At 37.8% G+C, this 21056-nt stretch overlaps 1 protein-coding gene across 1 annotated transcript in view; it reads right to left on the reverse strand.

Moving 5' to 3' along the window:
* Positions 1-21056, reverse strand: part of LOC124121432 — a 94284-nt gene that overhangs the window by 64867 nt on the left and 8361 nt on the right. Inside the window, exons 2-6 of the mRNA XM_046484429.2 lie at positions 12555-12873; positions 8432-8637; positions 6111-6322; positions 4710-5013; positions 1431-1579 (exon numbers count right to left, since the gene is read on the reverse strand). Of these exons, the coding sequence (XP_046340385.2) occupies positions 1431-1579; positions 4710-5013; positions 6111-6322; positions 8432-8637; positions 12555-12873 (1190 nt within the window). The remainder of the gene's footprint in view (positions 1-1430; positions 1580-4709; positions 5014-6110; positions 6323-8431; positions 8638-12554; positions 12874-21056) is intronic.

Raw genomic sequence — 21056 nt, forward strand, 5'->3', positions numbered from 1 at the left:
CGGGGGACACCAGAAATGGGCTTCACACATTGTACCCATGTCGGGATTCGAACCCGGGTCTTCGGCGTGACGAGCGAACGCTTTAACCAATAGGCTACCCGACCGCCCCTGGGGGGAGAGAGAGACACACTCAACATTTCAGCTATAAACAATCAAACCTTGACCAAACATACTGAATAATATTATGAGCAGCATCCCAAGCCATTTGGGTACAAGCAATCAAACAAGGCACCAAACCTGACCCCACAAGCCTTTTAGTTGCTTCATATTAACAATATTCAAATGCTGTTAGATATGAGATTCAAATGGTATTCTATGATCGCTTATGAATTATAAGCGTAAGTAACTAATTTGTATTTTTTTTATGAATAATTCACTTCAGAGTTGCAATTTACCTATTTTCTCTAGTCCTTCCTGAATTGTTCTTGTCACCTGAAGGGCTGTGTATCGGCAAACAAAGTGTATTGCAATATATTGCGATACCTTTATCTGTATTGCAAATTGGCAGCCAAAGTGTTTGACAGTGATCGACACTGATTGTTCATGCAGACCCTATTTTCTACACACTTAAGTAAATACTAAAGTCAGCATGATCAGTCGCCACCATTTTGTAGTCATGGATACAGGGGAGATAACAACATGAGAGAAAAGTCACTTCCGTGTTTCTATGGTTTTATCAAAGTGAAACATTTTTTTAGAATGAATTTCTGGGCAGATTTTAGGTTAAACAATACAAATCACAGTCTGCCATGATTATGATTCTAGGTTTGTCAGCACCATTCCCGTGCTCGTGAGTTTCACTAAAGTGGTAAACGTCTGAGACCTGCATCACTTTGGGCTTTCCTTTCACATCAAGCTGATACGCCATGATATAACTGGAATACTGTTAAAAGTGGCGTTTTATTCACTCACTCACTCATCCAATATACAGGAACACAGAATCAAGACAAGATTTTTCTCTTATTTTTGCAATGTTTCAATATTTATAATGTCTGAATGCGGACAGGTAACTTTGAAGATGGGCAGGCAACATTTATGAGTAACCGGCCCGACTGTCTTGTTGGGTTTTTAAATTATTTCAAACACTGTTGCAATATGCCGTTAATACCGTGCAGTCTTACTGATTGAAGTGAGTGAGTGAGTGAGTTGGGTTTAATGCCGCTTTTAACAGTATTCCAGTTATATCGCGGCGTCAGCTTAATGTGGGAGGAAAGCCCAAAGTGATGCAGGTCCCAGACGTTATACTTCAGTGAAACCCACGAGCACGGGTATGGTGCTGACAAACCTAGGAACATAATCGGGGCGAACCGGGATTCGAACCCACAATCATAGGTTGCTGGCGTGCCCAAGGGACGCAACTCTGCACAGCGACTGGGCCACCCGTGCCCCCTACTGATGGAAGTGCTCATGCATAACACAAATGAAGTTACCAAGCTTGAGTCAGGTCCTGAGTAGATTCTTGCACCACTTGCATCCCTGACTTCAACTATTAATTCCTCAGTAATTGGAAAGTTGGCTCCAACCGTGGTTTTTATGTTTGCAGTTTGTGTCAGCATCTGCAGGGTACTGGCAACTTGTGCTGGGAACAGGAATATTCATAACCACAATCTCAAACAATAACAATTTCCATTCATGTGTAAAAAGTTTGACAGGTAACTGTCATACTGTATCTGCATATTGACAAATACAAATTCCAGTGCAAAATAAATGAAGCTTTTTAATTTTAATCAATATGCATAAATTTTCAAGATCTAAATAAAAACTAACTTTCCATTTGGAAATATTTTCAAAGCTCTTTCATGTTGCTCCCTGTACAAACTTATCAAATACACTGTTCAAACTTAAACAAGAAAGTTGGTTTGTTGTTTAACGCCGCACTCAGCAATATTCTGGCTATATGACGTCAGGCTGTAAAAAGTCAAGTCTGGACCAGACAATCCAGTGATTGACATCATGAGCATCACTCGACGCAATTGAGATTCGATGACATGTCAACCAAGTCAGCGAGCCTGACCACCTGATCTCGTTAGTCGCCTCTTACGACAAACAAAGTCGCCTTTTAGGGCAAGCATGGGTTGCTGAAGACATATTCTACCCCGGATCTTCACGGGTCCTTAAACAAGAAAGGCAAGGGGTCCATGTCATGATCTCAGTATTAAAAGTTATTCCTTAGAAGGTCCCAGATTCAAGTATGACAGCAGAAAAACTTTAGTACCACAGAATAAACCTTAATTTTGAGCAGGGAATCTTGGCCCATGTTATGAAACGTTTGAGGAAGGATATATTTGTTTGTTTCTCTGCATTGAGACGGTGCAAGACCTATCCCAGACACAAAATGGGCGATGAGCGGTCAGTTGGACTTGCCCTGATGCACAAGACCTAGATGTGAACATTCCCAGCATTTGTAAACTATTCACAGAGAAAAAATACTGAGAATGTTTCAAACCTATGTTTGACTGTTTCTTTTGTTCGTTAGTTGTTTAACGCCGCACTCAGCAATATTCCAGCTATATGACGCCGGTCTGCAAATAATCGAAACTGACAATCCAGTGATTGATATCGAGAGCATCGATCCACGCAATTGGGATACCATGACTGTGAGGAAGGGAACTAAGCATGAGAGTCAGGAGGTCCTTGTCATAAACCTATAAAGTCTATTTCAAAAGTGATTTAGGGCGAGGGGTGTCCCTAGATTTGAATACTATAGAGGCAGGACACCAGCAACCCCTCAAAATTCGTACTGGTGTACGCTAGCTTAACCAACTGTTGACAGTCCATGACAAAATATGGGGTGTATTTCATGAAGTAATCCCGGTTGGCCCCGATTATGTTTCTAGGTTTGTCAGCACCATACCCGTGCTCGTGGGTTTCACCGAAGTGGTTAACGTCTAAAACCTGCATCACTCCGGGCTTTCCTCCCACATTAAGCTGACACGTCGCGATATGACTGGAATACTGTTAAAAGCGGCGTTAAACCCAACTCACTCACTCATGCAGTAAAGAAAAGCAGCACATATGCAGATTTTCTTCATCTGCAGTGCTGGGGACAATTAAAAGATACAAGATTGGATGTTAGGTAGTGAGGCGGAAGGGATAAAAATCTTATACCCAATATAAATCTAATTCATATATTATTGCCATAAGTAGTTCTTTGTACAGAAAGCGTAAAATGTGTTACAAGATGATAATCATTATAATTAGAATAAAGAAATTATATATTTTTTCAACAAATAACTCTTCCTTGTCACAATTTGAGTTGTAACTCAGTCTAACAATACATACTGAGACAAGAATTCAGTTAAACGTTTTTATCTGTTTCAAGATAACATAATAAACAAGAGGCCTGTATCGCTCACCTGGATATTTACACAATCATGACAAACTATACATTTGCATTGTACATGTATATAATACTGCAAATATTTCGTAATTTTGACTGTCAGCATTTAAAAGGGTTGGATGGCAAATCGGACAGCATGAACGTGTACTTCTCTAGATACAAATGTGGCATAAAGATCTGAACTGTTTCAATGTTATGATCCAGGATCTAAGTTTCTGAAAATCACTCCAGAATTACCCTTTTTAGCCCCGCCCCTCAGTCTCCTTGGGGGGTGATCAGCCCTTTCATCTGTACAATTTTGAATTCTCACCACCGGAGAATGCTTCAAACCATATATGGTTGATATCTATCTCTTAGTTCCAGAGAAGAAGTCGCTTAAAGCAATATAGCCAAATTACCCTTATTTGGCCCTGCCCCTCAGCCCCTTTGGGAGTCAGCCCCTCTATTTGAACAATCTTAAATCCTCACCACTTGAGAATGCTTCCAACCATATATGGTCGATATCTATCCTTTGTTCCAGAGAAGAAGTCGTTTAAAGCAATTTATCATCCAAAACTGGCTCCCACAGGAGATATCGCTTGGATTAGATCAAGCGATATCTACACTGTAGATATTGCTGCAGTGAAATTACATCACAATGCTTTGCAGACCATTGTGACGTCACTGGTTACCATGACATCACAATCAAATGACATCACTAACAGCTCTGCTACTGAAGGTGTTTTCAGTACTTTTTACACTGAAGACACTGCTAATTACTGTCTACAAATTGAAAAAGTTGGAAGAATGATGTTGGATGATAAATAAAATCTCACCCTCATGTCTTTTGACATCAAATATATCAACACTCGTTGATAAAAGTGGCAAAAATCCTCGGCAAGCCTCGGAATTTTTCCACTTTTATCAACTCGTGTTGATATATTTGATATCAAAAGACCCTCGGGTGAGATTCTCTATACTTATCAACACTCGTTGATAAAAGTGGCAAAAATCCTCGGCAAGCCTCGGAATTTTTCCACTTTTATCAACTCGTGTTGATATATTTGATATCAAAAGACCCTCGGGTGAGATTCTCTATATAGCCAAATAACCACTATTTGGCACTGCCCCTCAGTCCCCTGGGGATATAGTGCTACCATTTGTACAATTTTTAATCCCCACCACCCAGGGCTGCTTCCAGACAAATTTCATAATCCAATCAGTGGTTCAGAAGAAGTCGTTTTCAAATATTGTTGACGTACAAATGACGGATGGACGACGGAGCTCACCTTGGTCCTTAGGACCAGGTGAGTGAATAATAAAAGTCCATTTGAAAACAATTCTTGGGTAGAATATGAACATTTTAGATGTTTTGACCAACTCAACTTACCTGTAACAGCAAAAGAGTTACTTAACTTGACTGCATCACTCAATGGGTATGATGTGTTAATTGAAAATACTAATACTCCACTCGGTAAAGTAGTGATGAACTTGCTTGCGAGATCTGAGTAGTCATTTGGTGTTCTGATCCAGGGGTCATGCGCTGTTGTCATTGTCAAATTGAATCGTACACTCGCATGGACATCTAAGATTTTGATATCACTGAAAGTGACATTTCCACCTACAGCTCTCTTTCGGATTATTCTGTCATAAGTACTTGCATGGGTAATAGCTTCACTACTTTCCATACGAACCTGAAAATGAAACACATCAAAAGTAAAAACAGGTTTTAAGCTTAAAAAAATAAAAGAATTGGTTCTCAGGCAATGACTTTTGAAAATATAGTGTGGGTGGGCGGGCGGTTGGTTTTATTTGGTTTTATTGCTTGTTTAAACTAGTATGTAACAAATAAACAGCTGTGTACCATCAATCTGGGAAAGGACCTCCCTATACAAACTCCTATTGCCGCCATAACCATAACACGAGATGTGCAGTAAAGCAGTGCACATGTGAAGGGAAGTAACTGTGTGCTATATTGGATCGCATTGTTTTTAAGAATTAGGAATTTTCTTTTTTTTTTAAATGAAAATAAAAACAAAACGTGCTGCAGACTTTATGATGATACAGGTGGTGCCTGAGAACCAAGACTATTATTTCTTTTAGCCTTATAGTACTTCATATTATGATGACATAGAACTTAACATCGCCTCACAAGGAATTACATCTTTGATTGTTGTGTAATATGCACCAAAATACAATTACCGTATTCAACGTAATAAGCGCCCCGGGCGCTCTCAAAATTAGAAATAGGGGGCTCTTATTAGAATATTATTTTGTCGAAAAAAAACAGAGTTGAAAGATAAATTTTGTGGTTTATGCTGACTGCCCAAAACGTTTATATACGAGTTTAATTGCCCATAAATAAGGGTGCATATAACACACGAGCGCAAATAAATAAGTATTATGTACATTGGTCAATCGAAAAGGGTGCTAATAAGGATTGTTCACGAGCCAATATATTAGCAAATATCGCCGCTTATTAGAGCCGGGCGCTTATTACGTCGATTACGGTATATCAAATATTCATCAGCGTGCGCAGGCAATATTTCAGCACGCAATCAATTATCAACCGTATGATTTAATCAATATCAGGATATTTGCACCTTTGATCTATTCAAAGCAACAACTTTAATACATTTTCCTTTAGTATGATCGAAGGAAACAACCCTTTTTCATTCATTTCAGGTTGAAGTCAGATTCCAGCATAGTTTTTAAAAAAAAGTAACCTTTGGAAATCTTGGTTGATTAAGTTTATCACTTAATTTGATTAAATTTGGTAAGTATTACTTACTGCAGTGCTGTAAAGAAACATTTCTTTTCCAACAGAGTGATAAAACTGTTTGTATTCATATGATATTTGAAGATCAACAAATGCTGTGGAGTCAAGTCCTGTAGAAACAACGCTGCCTCTTGAGTCAACAATTTGTGCCTTTACAACAAATGCACTATTCGCAGATGTGGTTGTTGGAGGTTGTTGCGTTATGACTAAGGTCTTGGCAGGAGCTAAAATGGAGATGGAAACAAAGAATATAATCTAAATTCCCTTTAATATAGAAACTTAGATCAAGAAAAATGGTTGTATTGCACAGTGTTTGAAATCAACATGAAGTGGTTTTTGTCACAGGGTAAAAATAAAATCCCCTTGTAATGTTAAAAGAATAGGAGTACACAGGAATTTGTACTTGCCTCGGGCTAGCAGGCTAGTGTTAAGATCTAACCCTGTGTCATAACACTAATATTAAAAGTTCAAAATCACAGGGGTCCATAGACTTAATTGTCGTAGGAGATGGCTTCAAGGACCCCTCAAGATAACGTAATGAGAAATTATATACCCTTTTCATCTGATGAAGTCAGAAAACATATGCATACGGCAGTTAGAGACTGCTCACCTAAATATTGATAAGTTAATAAGGGAGTCATATGCAACCTTGGTCTGATTAACGATGAGATTACTTTTGGCTATCACTTAAATTTCTTTCAAAAAGTGTCCTTCAAGCACAGTAGTTTTTGTATCAGTTTACATTGACAGACATATCACAATTTCATTTCATCATCAAAAACATATGGACTGCCGATTTGTTGACATCTTACAGTACTCATTCATGCAAACTCGTTCGATTTTTAATTCCTCCTGCAACAATCCAATTACGCAGGATTTCCATGTATTGTGCGCAGTTAAAATCTACAACTGGCTTCAGATGAATGAACATGCAGGAAATAACAAATGTAGACAATGAAAATGGGAAATATGCGAAAGAACATCACACTACATGATGATTTACCATTTCAATTGTATTTCGTGTTATGCCGACACAGCAGGAGAAACTAACATTTTTAGTCTGCTAGTCCTTTTAAAAAGGGCTAATTTCTACTGGTCCTTATGATACCTTAAGTATTGGACAGTTTCGGAGAGATTACAGGACTAGTGCCAATTTCTAACGCTGTAGACATTGTTTTATATGCAGAGATTAAGTTCACCTAGTGTATTTGTCTTGTGAATGAAGCCAGATATAGCAATCACATGTATACACCAGTCCCCGCGGAATTCTTCTTAAAAAAAATCTGAATATTTGTAAATTCTGCAACCAAATTTCGATAATTCTGCACAAAATTCTTTTGCACCAGTTTGACATGTAGCAGGCATTTTCATGATAAACTTATTAACGGCTAGAATAGCTTATTGACGCGAATCTGGAGATCAGTAGTGTATATCATACAGACAAAGGAACAATAGACATTGTTAATAATTCTAAGAATACAACCTCTATTACATCATCAGGGTTAGAAATTGGCACTAGTCCCGTAGTCCTTTTCAAGCTTCCCAATAGTTAAGGAATCATAAGGACTAGTAGAAATTTGTCATTTTTAAGAGTTTTAGAATATGTTTTCATTATAAAGACCAGTGGACCAAAAAGGTTAGTTTCTACCGCTGATCATCATCATTGCCATAATACTGCACTGTAAATCAACTTGAGGCAAATGAATGGTGGTTGTTGGAGAGGATTTCCAAGTTCATGTTGTGATTGGGGAAGTTGCGGAGATGGCTGATTTACTGTTTGATTTAATGATTGAAGTTTTTTGGTCTTTGATTCAGAATCAGATTATTACTAATGTCAAAATAACGAAATTGTGGCCATGTGTATCCCAGATGCTATAGGCTATAGTCAAAGACTGTACAAGAAAAATGAATAACGAAAAAAAAGAAGCTATATTTTGTTTATTGCAACTTAGCAATGTAACAATCAGTAAAATGATCCTACGACTGATCATAGTTTGGGGGAAAGTCATGTATCAAAAGAAATAATTTGAATTTTTTTTATAATAAAAGGTTTGGGGCTAAAACCCAAGAGCAATCTATGTGACTAGTTTCGAGCGAGTATGCTCTCATCAGACTGTTGTGTATGGGGTGGGGGGGCTCCTTATATACATTTTGTGTTCCAGATGCAGTACCAGGGTAGTCTATCGGCAGGGGTGGACCGGTGGACCGGTGGAGCTAATTGCCATTGGTGGATCGTGAGTGGTATAGTCAAGACCGGTGGACCGGTGGTGGCGGCATGAGTACAGATGGGTTATCGATTGTCATGATTTTGAATTTTTTTTAGTAAAGCTTACTTGTGATCTGAAATGGTTTTGTGTCCTTGGTCAACATGGATCCATTCGGAAGACGCATTGAAAAGCGAAAGATTCTGTTTGTAGCTGGAATTACTGTGTCATTATCGTGTTGATGATACAGAGCCTCTGCAACCATGAGTCCACTGTGTGCTTCCAGAGGACCAAGAACTGTAGCTCCAAGTCCAGTTGCATTTCCACAAGAAAATCTATAAGGAAGTAGAAAAACATAATTATCACCTGATACCACCAGTGTTGGAAACTAATCCTGAAAGTCCAGGGTCCTTGTCATTGATTTGAGGTAAAGATTTAGGGGTCCGTAGATGCAAATGACATAGGAGGAAAGTCAAGACAACTGTTAAAAGCATTTATAACTAAAAATCAAGTCAAGTGGTCTTTGTAACAACCCAGTCATGACTAAATCGACAAAGATTTGTTTGGTTGTTTTGTTGTTTAACGCCGCACTCAGCAATATTCCAGCTACATGACGGCAGTCTGTAAATAATCGAGTCTGGACCAGACAATCCAGTGATTGACATCATCAGCATCGATCCACGCAATTGGGATCGATGACATGCATCAACCAAGTCAGCGAGCCTGACCACCCGATCCCGTGAGTCGCCTTTTACAACAAGCATAGTCACCTTTTACGGCAAGCATGGGTTGCTGAAGACTGATTCTTCACGGGTCTAAATCGACAAAGAGTAGCGGTCACCAAATGAGTCAATGACAAGAAGAGTTTTATCTGGGTTACTACAAAACAGTATTCTGGGTGTAGCCACTGAAGCAGCCACAAAATTTTCAAGTCCTGTGATAGGATTCAAACCACAGACCTTCTCATACTTTAAAAATTACCAGGACCCTACAATTTTTGTCAACCCCAAATTTGAAGAAATAAAAACACTTATGAAATTAACCTGGTTTCAATTCTTTCAACATAACTTTCAACATTTCATTTTGGTTACCGTATTCGACGTAATAAGCACCCAGGGTGATCTCAAAATTAGAAATAAAGGGCTCTTATTAGAAAATAATTTTGGTGAGAAAAAAAGTTGAAAGATCGTAGATTTCGTGGTTTATGCTGACAGCCTGAAATGATACAAAAGAAAAGTCTGTGCGTATTATACACGACAGATATATTATCCAGAATTTAATTGGCCATTATTAAGGGTGCATATAACACACGAGTGCGTATTAATTTTTATACACGAATAAATAAGTATGGTGTACATTGATCAGTCGGGAGGGTGCTAATGGGATTGTTCACTAGCCAATATATTGGCAAATATCGCCGTGGGCGCTTATTAGAGTGGGGCGCTTATTACGTTGAATATGGTATTAAGTCTCTAAAAATAAATTTTCTTGCACTGGGCAGTGGCAGAAACAGTGTTTAGTCCACTGGTCCTTATAATAACATACAGCAAAACCCTTAAACATTTCTACTAGTCCTTATGATTCAGATACCTTAACTATTGGGCAGTTTGGCAAGGACTACAGGACTAGTGCCAATTTCTAACACTGCTGGGGGAAGTTTTGCCACTCTTGTATCAAGGCATGGATATAGCCTTTTTTTGGACATCCCAAATTGTTTGGCTTCATCTCGATGTGATTGCCTTCCTGCAATCTGCCATTCAAAGACTGAATGACCACCATTTGTACTGGATGGTCCACATTTTTGGAGATCAAGCGAGAACAGGTATTGTTCACCCAAGACATGCAAGAAGACATGCAAGAAATCTAGGCTAAGGCATGATCACTGATTCAACATTAAGTTTGAGAAACCATGTTAATAACATCTGCCAAAACACAGACCATCTGATTCAGATAAGGAATACCAGACCAATCAGTAGATATAGGTGGACAAAGCATATATCCATGCATTTTGTCACTTCAAGGTTAGACTATTGCAACAGTGTGCTAATTTTTGTTGGGGTAATTTGTTCTAATGGAATATTTTTGTTGAGTGTGATATCCGATATATTTTTCTCATCTGGAGGACCAGGGCTTGGAAAATCCACTCCTCTGTTTGTATTAACGAGTGGCAGCTTGTGCAGAGCGAGAAAGACGTGAAAAAATGCTTGTCCTTCCAGGCGTGTACATATATTTGAATTGAATCAATTCATTTCTAATCGTTTTCAATGCAATATGGAGGATAATTTCAAACCTAAAATATCAAAGGTTTCATTTCTCGTACATTCGTAGTAATAATGAAAAAAATGTTGCTTATATCAATAATCATACTTAATAGACGGTATACTTGGCAACTGTCCGCTGAAAGTGCGTTCTCAAAGAAAGAGCAGACTAGCAAACTAGTTTTGACTAGCAAACTAGTTTTGATAAGGGACTAGGGAGGCAATGATATTCATTATTTTTGTTGTAAGCCACTCTTTATAATACTGATTCTCAAATATCAAAGCGAAAGTGAGAGATTTTGTAAAGGTTATTGCTGTTTTTAATCAGGAATGGTGGGGTTGATGAGAAAAAAACATGATTTGATTACCAAACAGGCCCAAAAATGAATTTATTTTTTAAAAAATAGGACTGTAAAAATTGAAAATGAAATGTTTGTGGATGAGTGACTTTGAAAGAGCAAAGATGAATATAGATGGCCACAAATACAGATAAGCCGCATATTTGCGTAAAATACCCCCCAAAACTTTTCAAAACCCAATTACTTTCAATTAATTTGCGAACAGAAACACATGCATTATATGAAAAACTCAATTGTTTGAAAACAGCACAAGTAAATGCTCAATGAAGCTTTAACAGCATGTGTACAACAGAGCTAATTTCCGAAACACAATTACAAGCTATAAATTTATTTTCCAAGTCAAGCCTATATTTGGAACCGCTATTTACAACCAAAAACACAGGGTTAGAAATTGGCACCAGTCCTATAGTCTTTGCCAAACTGTCCAATAGTAAAGGTTTCCCAAGGACGAGTCGAATTTTGCCATTTTTAAAGGTTTTGCTATATGCTATCATTAAAAGGACTAGTGGACCGAAACTGTTAACCCAGGTAAAATAAAAATCTTCGAGTAAAAAGTCCATTGCTCAAAAGGTTATCTGGAGCTCTGGATGGCAGGCACTGGGTGACTAAATTATTTTGTACTTACTGTGGTAAATTTTCTCAACTTAAAGGTTGATTACAGAGAATAGTAATAAAACCTGAGAATATGAAACTTTACGAGGGCAAGTGAAAATATTGCAGAACGAGTACAAAATAATATTTACTTGCCCTGCAGATGGTTACAGAATTTTGTTTAGCCCTGATGCAGTTAAGTAAATGGGTGTATAATCAGATTGTGTTAAAAAAAAGTATCAAGACATGTAACATATCAGCAACAAGGTATTGCAATACATACCACATATAAATAGTCGTATCATGACGTCCCTATTGAATATATTGCAGAAATGCAAAGACTTATTAAAGGGGAAGTGTACACGCAAAAATCACTTTCTATCTTTTTCCAAACAAAACGCAATTTTAGAATTAATTAGTATCTGTGTTTGAAAATATACACACATTTTTTTCACAGTGAAAGTAGGAAGCTCACAATAGTGGGAAAATGATATGCCGTTATGAGGCCTTCGTTTTTCGAGCTAAACAGGCCTGTGTTATCCCCCTTAGATTATGACGTAATTGGTGCCAATTCAACTGGGTCCCTGTCTATTCTCAACGCAAAAGATATCAAGTACCAGTTTGTGGTAAAACAACATGGCCTACGACACATTCCGGCGCAGTGGTGACTCAGCATAACACTATGCTGGCTGGCATCTGAGACGCTAGAATCACACACCTGTACCTACACCACGTGAAGCGGCTCTAACAAAGCATGATGACGTCATAATGTTTATCAATTGGCACCAATGACGTCATATTGCAAGGGGCATAAGCCATGGTGTTTTTGTTGTGGAAATAGAACACTTGGTAAATGTGAAAAATATAAATCGTTTTAATGCGAAAAATATGTTAATTAATTGTGATATTTTTATATTTTTGTCTATGACACTTCTAGGTTAACACTTTTAATGTGGAAAAAGTACAAGAAAAATAGGTTCATTTCCGTGTGAACTTGCCCTTTAAGGTTTAATGTCATGAGGTGTTGATAATCTGCATACTTACGTGCAAAATCTTCTATCCATTCTTAAAGGGTAAGGAACATTGTATGCCCACTGACATAATTTTCCACCATTGGCTTTCCACTGATCTGGTGTGGTAGGTGTCGTTGCTGTTGTTACATCTATTGTCTCCACATACCAAAGAGCTGATGCCAATTCTCCTGTCTCTACTTGCACCCCACTGTTCTTGATGACAGCTACTACTGGCTTACTTATCCTCTGGTTAAGAGGTACACTGTATATCTTGTTGGCATCCAATGGGATGGTACTGGGTGGGGACCGGTCCGTAAGGAAGCTTATTTCCATATTTCCATGAACAAATACTGAAATATACAGGATACAGTTAGTTCTGAACAATTTTGGAAAATAAAAACATTTGTTTCACATGTAAAACAACCGCCTCCGTGGTCTAGTGGTAGAGCGTCCGCCCGGATAGCAGAAGGTTCAGGGTTCGATTCCCAGCCGCGTCATACCAAAAGACATTAAAAGATGCTACTTGTTGTTACCAAGTCTGGCGCTCAGTATAAAGAGGCTAAAACAAGGACTCAGGTCAGCATAATGTGTCTGAATGGGGTATTCATGTTAAACTGCTGCATGTTATCTCAGTGGGCTAGCACTATAAAATCGGGATTAGTCCAGACTAATACCGGCAGGCACACACACCTATATAAGTGCAAAAACTTGGCGGCGACGTTAAACCCAATTTCACCTCAACTTCAATGTTAAACAGCAGCTAATAAAGCTCTCTCCAGTACTATTCCTGATGTTCTTGTAGAAATTTGCCATTCTTAAGGGCTTTGCCATAGATATAAGGACTAGTGGACTAAACATGTTTATCCAAAACAAATATATCTATTCTGTGATATTTAGATCTTGGACCCCCCCAAATCTTGAACTTATCGTCTTATGACAAGGAGCACTTAGTTTCATGCTTACCGTAATTTCTAACACTGGTACACCCAGAGCTCCAGATAAGCTTTTGGTGTTGTGGGTATTTTACCCATGCATTTTAAAATCACTGGGTATCAGTAATTCTATCTGCGTATTCAAATTTCTGTTACCCACTAGTTTTTACACATGTGGGTATTTAAGTTAAATATTTAAAAACACTATTCATCTAGTCCCTGCAAACTGGTGTTGTGTGGGTTCGAGAGCTTTATAGGACTCAAAAATACCACGATACTTCCACAAGAAAGTGTAATGGCAAATGATCATGATGTGACTGTCATCGTGGAGTTTGGCAAGGTTGACGGAATGCCCGTTTATAATTTCAAAATAAGTTGCTGATTTGCTAATCGAATACGCAGGGTTACTTCACAACATTTTGATGATACGCACAAAATCTGTTTTTGTAGCGTAGCTGTAATGTTCGTTGCATATTTGATACGCTTGGATTATTTTTTACTGCGTATTTCTGTATTTCGGATGCGTATTTCACGCAGATACGCAGCTTATCTGGAGCTCTGTACACCTATGATAGACTGAGGGTGCCAACCATCTATAAAAAATCACCAAAAAGGTCAGCATCTAGCCTAAGGATTACTTGTACAAAGATTCACAGTTATCTACTCATAGCTTTAAAGAAATTTGATACTGAGACTACATAATCCCAAATTATAGCGTAGGTAAAAAACTAGAGGCAGTCTAATGCCAGTTACCTGTTGTAAAAATTAGGTTTATTTCAAAATTATATCTGCATGGTGAGATAGAGGCATTATTTGTATACAGTAATTGTTACACAAGTCATGAACTTATGCAAGGTTCATATAGATATGTAACACTAAAATCAACAGTAGAAACTAACAGTTTTAGCCCACAGTTTTAGCCCATTAGTCCTTATAATGATAACATATAGCTGAACCCCTAAAAATGGCAAATGTCTACTAGTCCTTATGATACCTTAACTATTGGGCAGTTTGGCAAGGACTTTAGGACTGGTGCTATTTTCTAACGCTATAAAATTCAAGTCTTTGAGACTTTTTATAGTTGGATTATTATCCCTAGTCTGTCAAAATTTTATTAAATCCAGCATTCTATACTATTACATTATACTATCAAAAGGAGCATGACAATCAGACATTTTCCAACAAGATTTATGTTCACACCCGACAAAATTAAATTAAGTTTGTCATGAATTCTTCATTGTCTTTGCCACACAAACCTTTCACTGTGATAAATCTCACTTAAACATCCTTGGTTCATTTTTATGTGTGTTTTAATACTTTGATTAACCAGAATATGTCATGTGTACAAATTCAAGGCTTTTCAAGCTGAGTTGGTGATTTTCAAGGCTTTTCAAAGTTAACACTAATAATCAAGGCTTTTCATAAAGGACCATAACATTACAGACCTTCAAGCCTGAAGGACCCTGTTTTTTAACATGGCAAAGAGTTGCTTCTGAGTGAGTGACCAACAAAGGCTTCTAATGTAGAAACTGTATTAATTAAGCCAATGACAGTCATGGCAGCTTTTTATCCAAAATGCTATTCAGTATGATGTGTGATTACGTCTAGCACCCACCCAAAGTTCACAGAACATTCATATTTATCCGATTTTCACCATCAATCAGGTCGGGATGTCTTTGCAATCCTGGCTATCTGTGTAAAACTTCCATTTCAAGTGAATGACATTGCCATAGCCTCAATGTTGTGACTTCTGTAAACCAAAGGGACATAACTTCCAATAGAATTTTTGTAGACTGGTACCCTTCACCTCCTAATGGCTGCACAAAGTAGTGCAGCAATGAGGGCAATCACTCTCAGACAGGCAAACCAGCTTAGGAATTTTTGGGACAGATGACATCACACCAAAAGAAACTCTCAGTGTTAACAATATAGTTCGCTTTAAATAATTAAAGTTTGGTGTTTAAATGGATTGTTTTGTTATGATTCATATTTCTGTCAATCATGGAATTTGCTCACATGAGACACTGTCTTCATCAGCTGATGAACATCAACAAATACAACTTCAATCCTTAATTGAATGGATTAACATCAAGGAATTATTATAAGCCACTAATATATGCTCAGTTTTATGTGTGAATGAAACACGTCAAAGCAATCATTAGTTAAAATACAGGGATGTGAGCAGATTTTACCGGAAAAAAAAAGAGGAAAAGTCTAGGGGGGGTCTGGGGGCATGCCCCCCCCCCAGAAATTTTTAAAACATTTGATTGCATTTTAAGCAATTTCGTGCAGTTTGGACAACATTCACACCAAGAAATGTAACAAGTCAATGGCAAAAGTCAACAAGTCAAATAAACAAGATGGCAGATGCAGTAAAATTTCGAAGTTAAATCAGTACTTTTAAAAAATCGGGCATATCTTTCGCGCACCTGGCCATGTCTTGGAGCAATACTGCCATAAACTTCAACCCCCATCCCCAGACACAAGGACAACTGTCACAAGCGTGCAATGTCTGACCCTTTCCCCATGTTGAAGCATATTGAAAAAAACTTACCTTGTACTTACCTTTTGATGGAAAAAACAAAACTACATTGCAAACATAAGACATTAATACAACATATATCCCCATGACATGGGGTTTTGGACGCTGAAGAAGCATTCATAGTTTTTTCGCTTATCACATGAACAACTGTAAAACATCTCATTCACTTACAGGCTAAAAGACAACTTTATCTTAAAAACAAGCCATCAGCTGACTCTGAGTATTTACAATTTCTGTGTGACGCCACACCCCACGTTATAGTACAAGTATTCGTGACAGAAAACGTATGATGTCCGAAAACCTATGCTGGTGAAAGCCCTGATCGAAAACAGGACTGTCCGGTTTTCGATCATATTTTTCGGAGTGTTTTTTTTAATTTTTTAATTAAATTTTTACGCGGAAGATGATTTTTTCCGAGGACTACTGTTTTTCAAAAACGCGAATTTCCCTGAAAATAGCCATATATGTATCATTCTGTTTTTAGATTGGCAATTTTGTCAAATTTCGGCCATTTTGAATATGACTGTCATGGGCCTAATTAAAACAAAATCTACCAGAAGAAATCTCTGTTGGTCACTCAATTAACTCTGTCCCACCATGCAGATATAATTATTAAATGAACCTTTTACAATAGGTACCTAGTCCTCTTGGCCAAGTTATCTAACCTGCCCAATTATTTGAGATTACACAAATGTTCAGTAGGCACTCCTAAACCAAACGGTACAGTCAGACCTTTTATGTAGTAGGCCTAGGTGTGGAACACATTTCTTTTTACCTAGCTTTGATCTTGTACAACTATACCTAACGTTCTTGCGATCACTTAGCGGCTAATTTCAAACGACAAAATGCAATCATTTTTGGTAAATTCAAACACAATATGTTGAATATGTATAACTATAATATGTGGCACATCGTTATTAGTTTCATATCAAAAACAAAACAAATGTCCAATAACATTGACAGAATACAACATGTCTTGCCGCCGTCTTTCGACAGACCTCGCTCTAAACCGGCGTCATCCTGGTCGTTTGCGTTCACGGCGTCCCTTATACAAAAGTATGCACTGAAAAAAAATAGGACGCCATAAAAACAACCTTCACACGTCCCCTTACGCGTTTTTTCTTTTTGAAAAAAGTTCACTTCACGCATAACTGATTGTTGTTTTGTTTCGCGTTTCTCGCGGTGCTAGCCAGATTTCGGTGTGAACGCGGGAAACTTATCCGATGACGTTTCTCTTCAATGCCGTGTCCGTAATGGCATCGCTGATAGGTTTACAAAACGGAAATAGAAACGTAAGCCAATCGCAGACCTTGTTAACAGTATTTTGTCAATGTCAAGGACTAAGGTCCAAAAAAGGGAGTCTTAATATTCGAAAACGAGGCTGACCCGGCGGGTACGTGGAAGTAAATAGTTCAAAATATGGCGCGCTCGCAATCGGACATGAACGATTTACGGCATCTTCCAAAGCTGACGTTCTCCTTCGTGTAGAAATACGCCGAAAGAAACAGCACCAATTCGGGAAAAAGACACCTCGAGAAAGGTTTTATGTACTACAGTGAGAGCAGTGAGTATTATTCTGAAATCAACCTGTGAAATCGCGAATGACACGGTATGGGTTAGGCAATATTCGACAGCTATTTATATTTCACCTTAAAACAGATCGACATAGCTATAAAATTATATCAAACTCACTAGATTCGATTAAATATCATTAAAATTATATTCTACGTTTAGGAACATCGAATTTTATGAAAAGATCCATCATATGCGACTTTGGGTTCACTGTAAACGACGAAATCAGAGTGATGCCCCTGAGCTATTTGTGTATTCAATTAATTTTAACCGGTCATCTGCTGATCATTTCGTTCAAAGTTTACCGATGTCATCGAAATGTATCCCGTGTATCACAGAGGCAGGGGCAAATCTCGGTTACAAGTAACTTTGAACACAATCAATAGGCCAAAGAAAGGGAAGGGGGCAGATGCACGTAATATGCCTAGACAACTTGTCAGTTCCCATCCGGAAAAAGTTCATGCAAGCATGACAATCTCAGACACCGAGATAAAAAAAAACGCTATCGCAATAAGAGGGTAAAAATAGCACTTATGTTATCAGTCCAGATTATGTACATATAATTAAAGGGGCACTGATCTAACGCCATTCCCCGGACTGGTTGTTGCCTTTGTTCAGCTAAATAAACTTGGAAGCTGGAGGCAATATTTGTTTTACGCATTTTTGAACACTGGTTGGTTAACTGTAAAACTATAAAGATTTCGACAAAGGGCGCATGTTAATTAATTTCTTCAGCCTAAACAAACAGACGAAAAGAACGGCGGAGCTCATCGGATGTCGTCATTTGGAAATACCCCAGATGGTTATAGTTTAATAATTAAAAAAAAGTATCCATGCAGTGAAAGCATTTTCGGATTTCAGATTGCGTCGATAATACGATTACTACTCCGTTTTCTGGTATAACCCTACACTTGTGTATTTGTCATCATTCACTTGATGCTCAGTTAATGAATTTATTACAGGTACAATTAGTGGTAGCACCACTTATATTACCTGACAAAGGTTCCCATTTGGCATTTATTGTGTCTGGGCTAATTATTCAATCTAAATCCAGGTTTGAAGAAAGGTGAAATGTGTGTTATGTAATATGCACGTGGCAGCTCAGCAAGAGGTGAATGATCAGTTGATTTACTTTTTTGTAAATCAACGGAATGTTCCTAGTCATCAACGGATTAACAGAAAATATGTTGATTGATTAATCACTGTTATCTTGCACAGTGGATATGTCAAAAGTGAGTGTTTACATGTCAAGGTTTACTAAAACAAAGGGAATACACTCATATCATGGCGTGAAGTGCCGATGTAAAAACAACATACTTGATTGCTCATTGTTATCTATCACTCAATGGATTTTTTAGGAACAGTGGACGTTATGAAAATAGTTGTCACGTGGGCTTTCTCACGTGACATCGAATAAGTTTCTTTGTACAGCTGCAGACAATTGGGATATTGTTCCTTTGTGTGGATATTCACAGATACATTCCTCGAACAAGGCAGCTGCCTAATATTTATACACATAAATTTGGTAGGTTGTAATTATGGTATCTGCATTTTGTTTTCCTTCATTTGCTGTAGCATTGAACCGATTCGTTCTTGTTTCTCTATGTCTTGGTTGGGAAATTCTTCAATGCGCGATAGACATTGTTTTCACAAGTCTTTTCCTTTGTAAGCGTGTATAAATTACCGTCAATTTGTAAAATGTGATTCTCTCAGGCAATTTATAAAATGTGTAAATATTTCAGTCATTTTGATTGAAAAATCTGTCCAGATTGACTAAAAATTGATTAAGACGATCAAAAGGGCCTAAAAACATCACAACAGATTATTATGTAGGATTAGAAGCCAAACAACACAGAAATGTACTTTTCAACGTAACATTTTCAGTCTCTTGGTGATGACATTAAACATCCAAATGTTTGGAATTCGTTATCATAATAATACAGATGGAAATGTTTTTCAGTCACTTTGTAAAATAACTGAATATTTAGACGTTTAATAAATTTGTTACACATTTGACAGTAAAAAAAAATACACACTATAAAAAAAGCAATGCTCAGGTGAAATATGTACTTTGTGTTGCAAGTCAAAAAAGTGCAAACGAAAATCGCAAAATTACCAAGCAAGTGACTTATCAAAACTTCGTCACCATTACCGATGCTACCCACAAAGATACCTACATTTCCTTATTATCTCGAAAACTGTATTTCATTTTGTTCATCAATGTGACCATACGCCCTTATTACTACCCATAAAAGCGACTAATGCGCTTACGAATGGTGCAGCAGAGGTCGCGAACTAGTCTAGATTTCTGCTATACATCCGGGTACTCACTGGGAAAAAACAATAACAAAGGCAACAACCAGTCCCGGGGAATTGCTTTAGATCAGTGCCCCTTTAAGTCCATCGACTGTGATTGGTGTAAATTTAGTGCCAAATATTTCTTTTTAAATATATGAAATGTACATATAGGACTATAGATATCTTATTAAGTGATTGCAATAATATTTAAATCATGCTACTTTCAAGTGATGTTCCTCATAAGTAATTAAAATGTATGTTTTTAAGCCTTCAAGCTGGATGATGGATCATCTCGGATCACTGCCAGATGCTACCACTGAGAGGAAGAATGAGTCTTCCCACTTACTTCAGGTAAGACAAAAATTATCACCAGATTTTCTATTTGGCAAACCAGGTATGTGCTGAATCATCATATTCATGATCGATAATTTGTAATGCTCTGTATTAGCACCCCTTAACTAAAATATAAATACCATCATTACTTACCACACATTGAAACAGGGATCATATCATGTATACATAATCTAATGTTTATGGTATGTTTTTTTCCTCTGTGAATTATATTAGGTCTCTAACACTGTGCAAGATTAAGTTTTTCTCTGCAAATCATGTATTTACTTCAGTTTAAAACTAACTTTTTAAATATTTGTTCAGGTATTCCTTGATGATGATGCCAACAGTGGGAAAGTTCTCAAGGCATGCTGTTCCTGTACTATTGACAGTGGATCCTGTGGTCATGTTGTGGGCCTGATGTATCAACTGGCTAACTACAAGATTTTAGGAAGAGAGTCAGTACCAGTAGATGTAGCAAAGACATCACTACCCCAGACTTGGCACATCCCACGAGGCGACAAGATCAGAGGCCAGACGGTACATTCCCTGCAGGTGAGAGGACACACTAGGTAGGAAGAGTCAAGGCCATTGAAGTCTACCCTCTACAACCCATTGCGAACACCTTTCCCGGACCTTGCAGAGCATGCATCATCGTTGCTTTCTCTTGATAGTTCTATATCATTATTGACAGTTCTTCCTGAGTTTCCTTGTCATCAACCAACAGTAGCGACAGATCTTGGTTCCTTTCCTAAAGGCAGTCCTTTGAGTTATCAACAGATACTTCACAGTGATTTTGTTATGAACATATTCAACCCTATTCCTTTTCCTGATTTACCCTTATCTGACCACATGATGC

This window comes from Haliotis rufescens, unplaced genomic scaffold (assembly GCF_023055435.1).
Source record: "Haliotis rufescens isolate VD_foot unplaced genomic scaffold, xgHalRufe1.0.p SCAF_55, whole genome shotgun sequence".
Taxonomy (NCBI): Eukaryota; Metazoa; Mollusca; class Gastropoda; order Lepetellida; family Haliotidae; genus Haliotis; species Haliotis rufescens.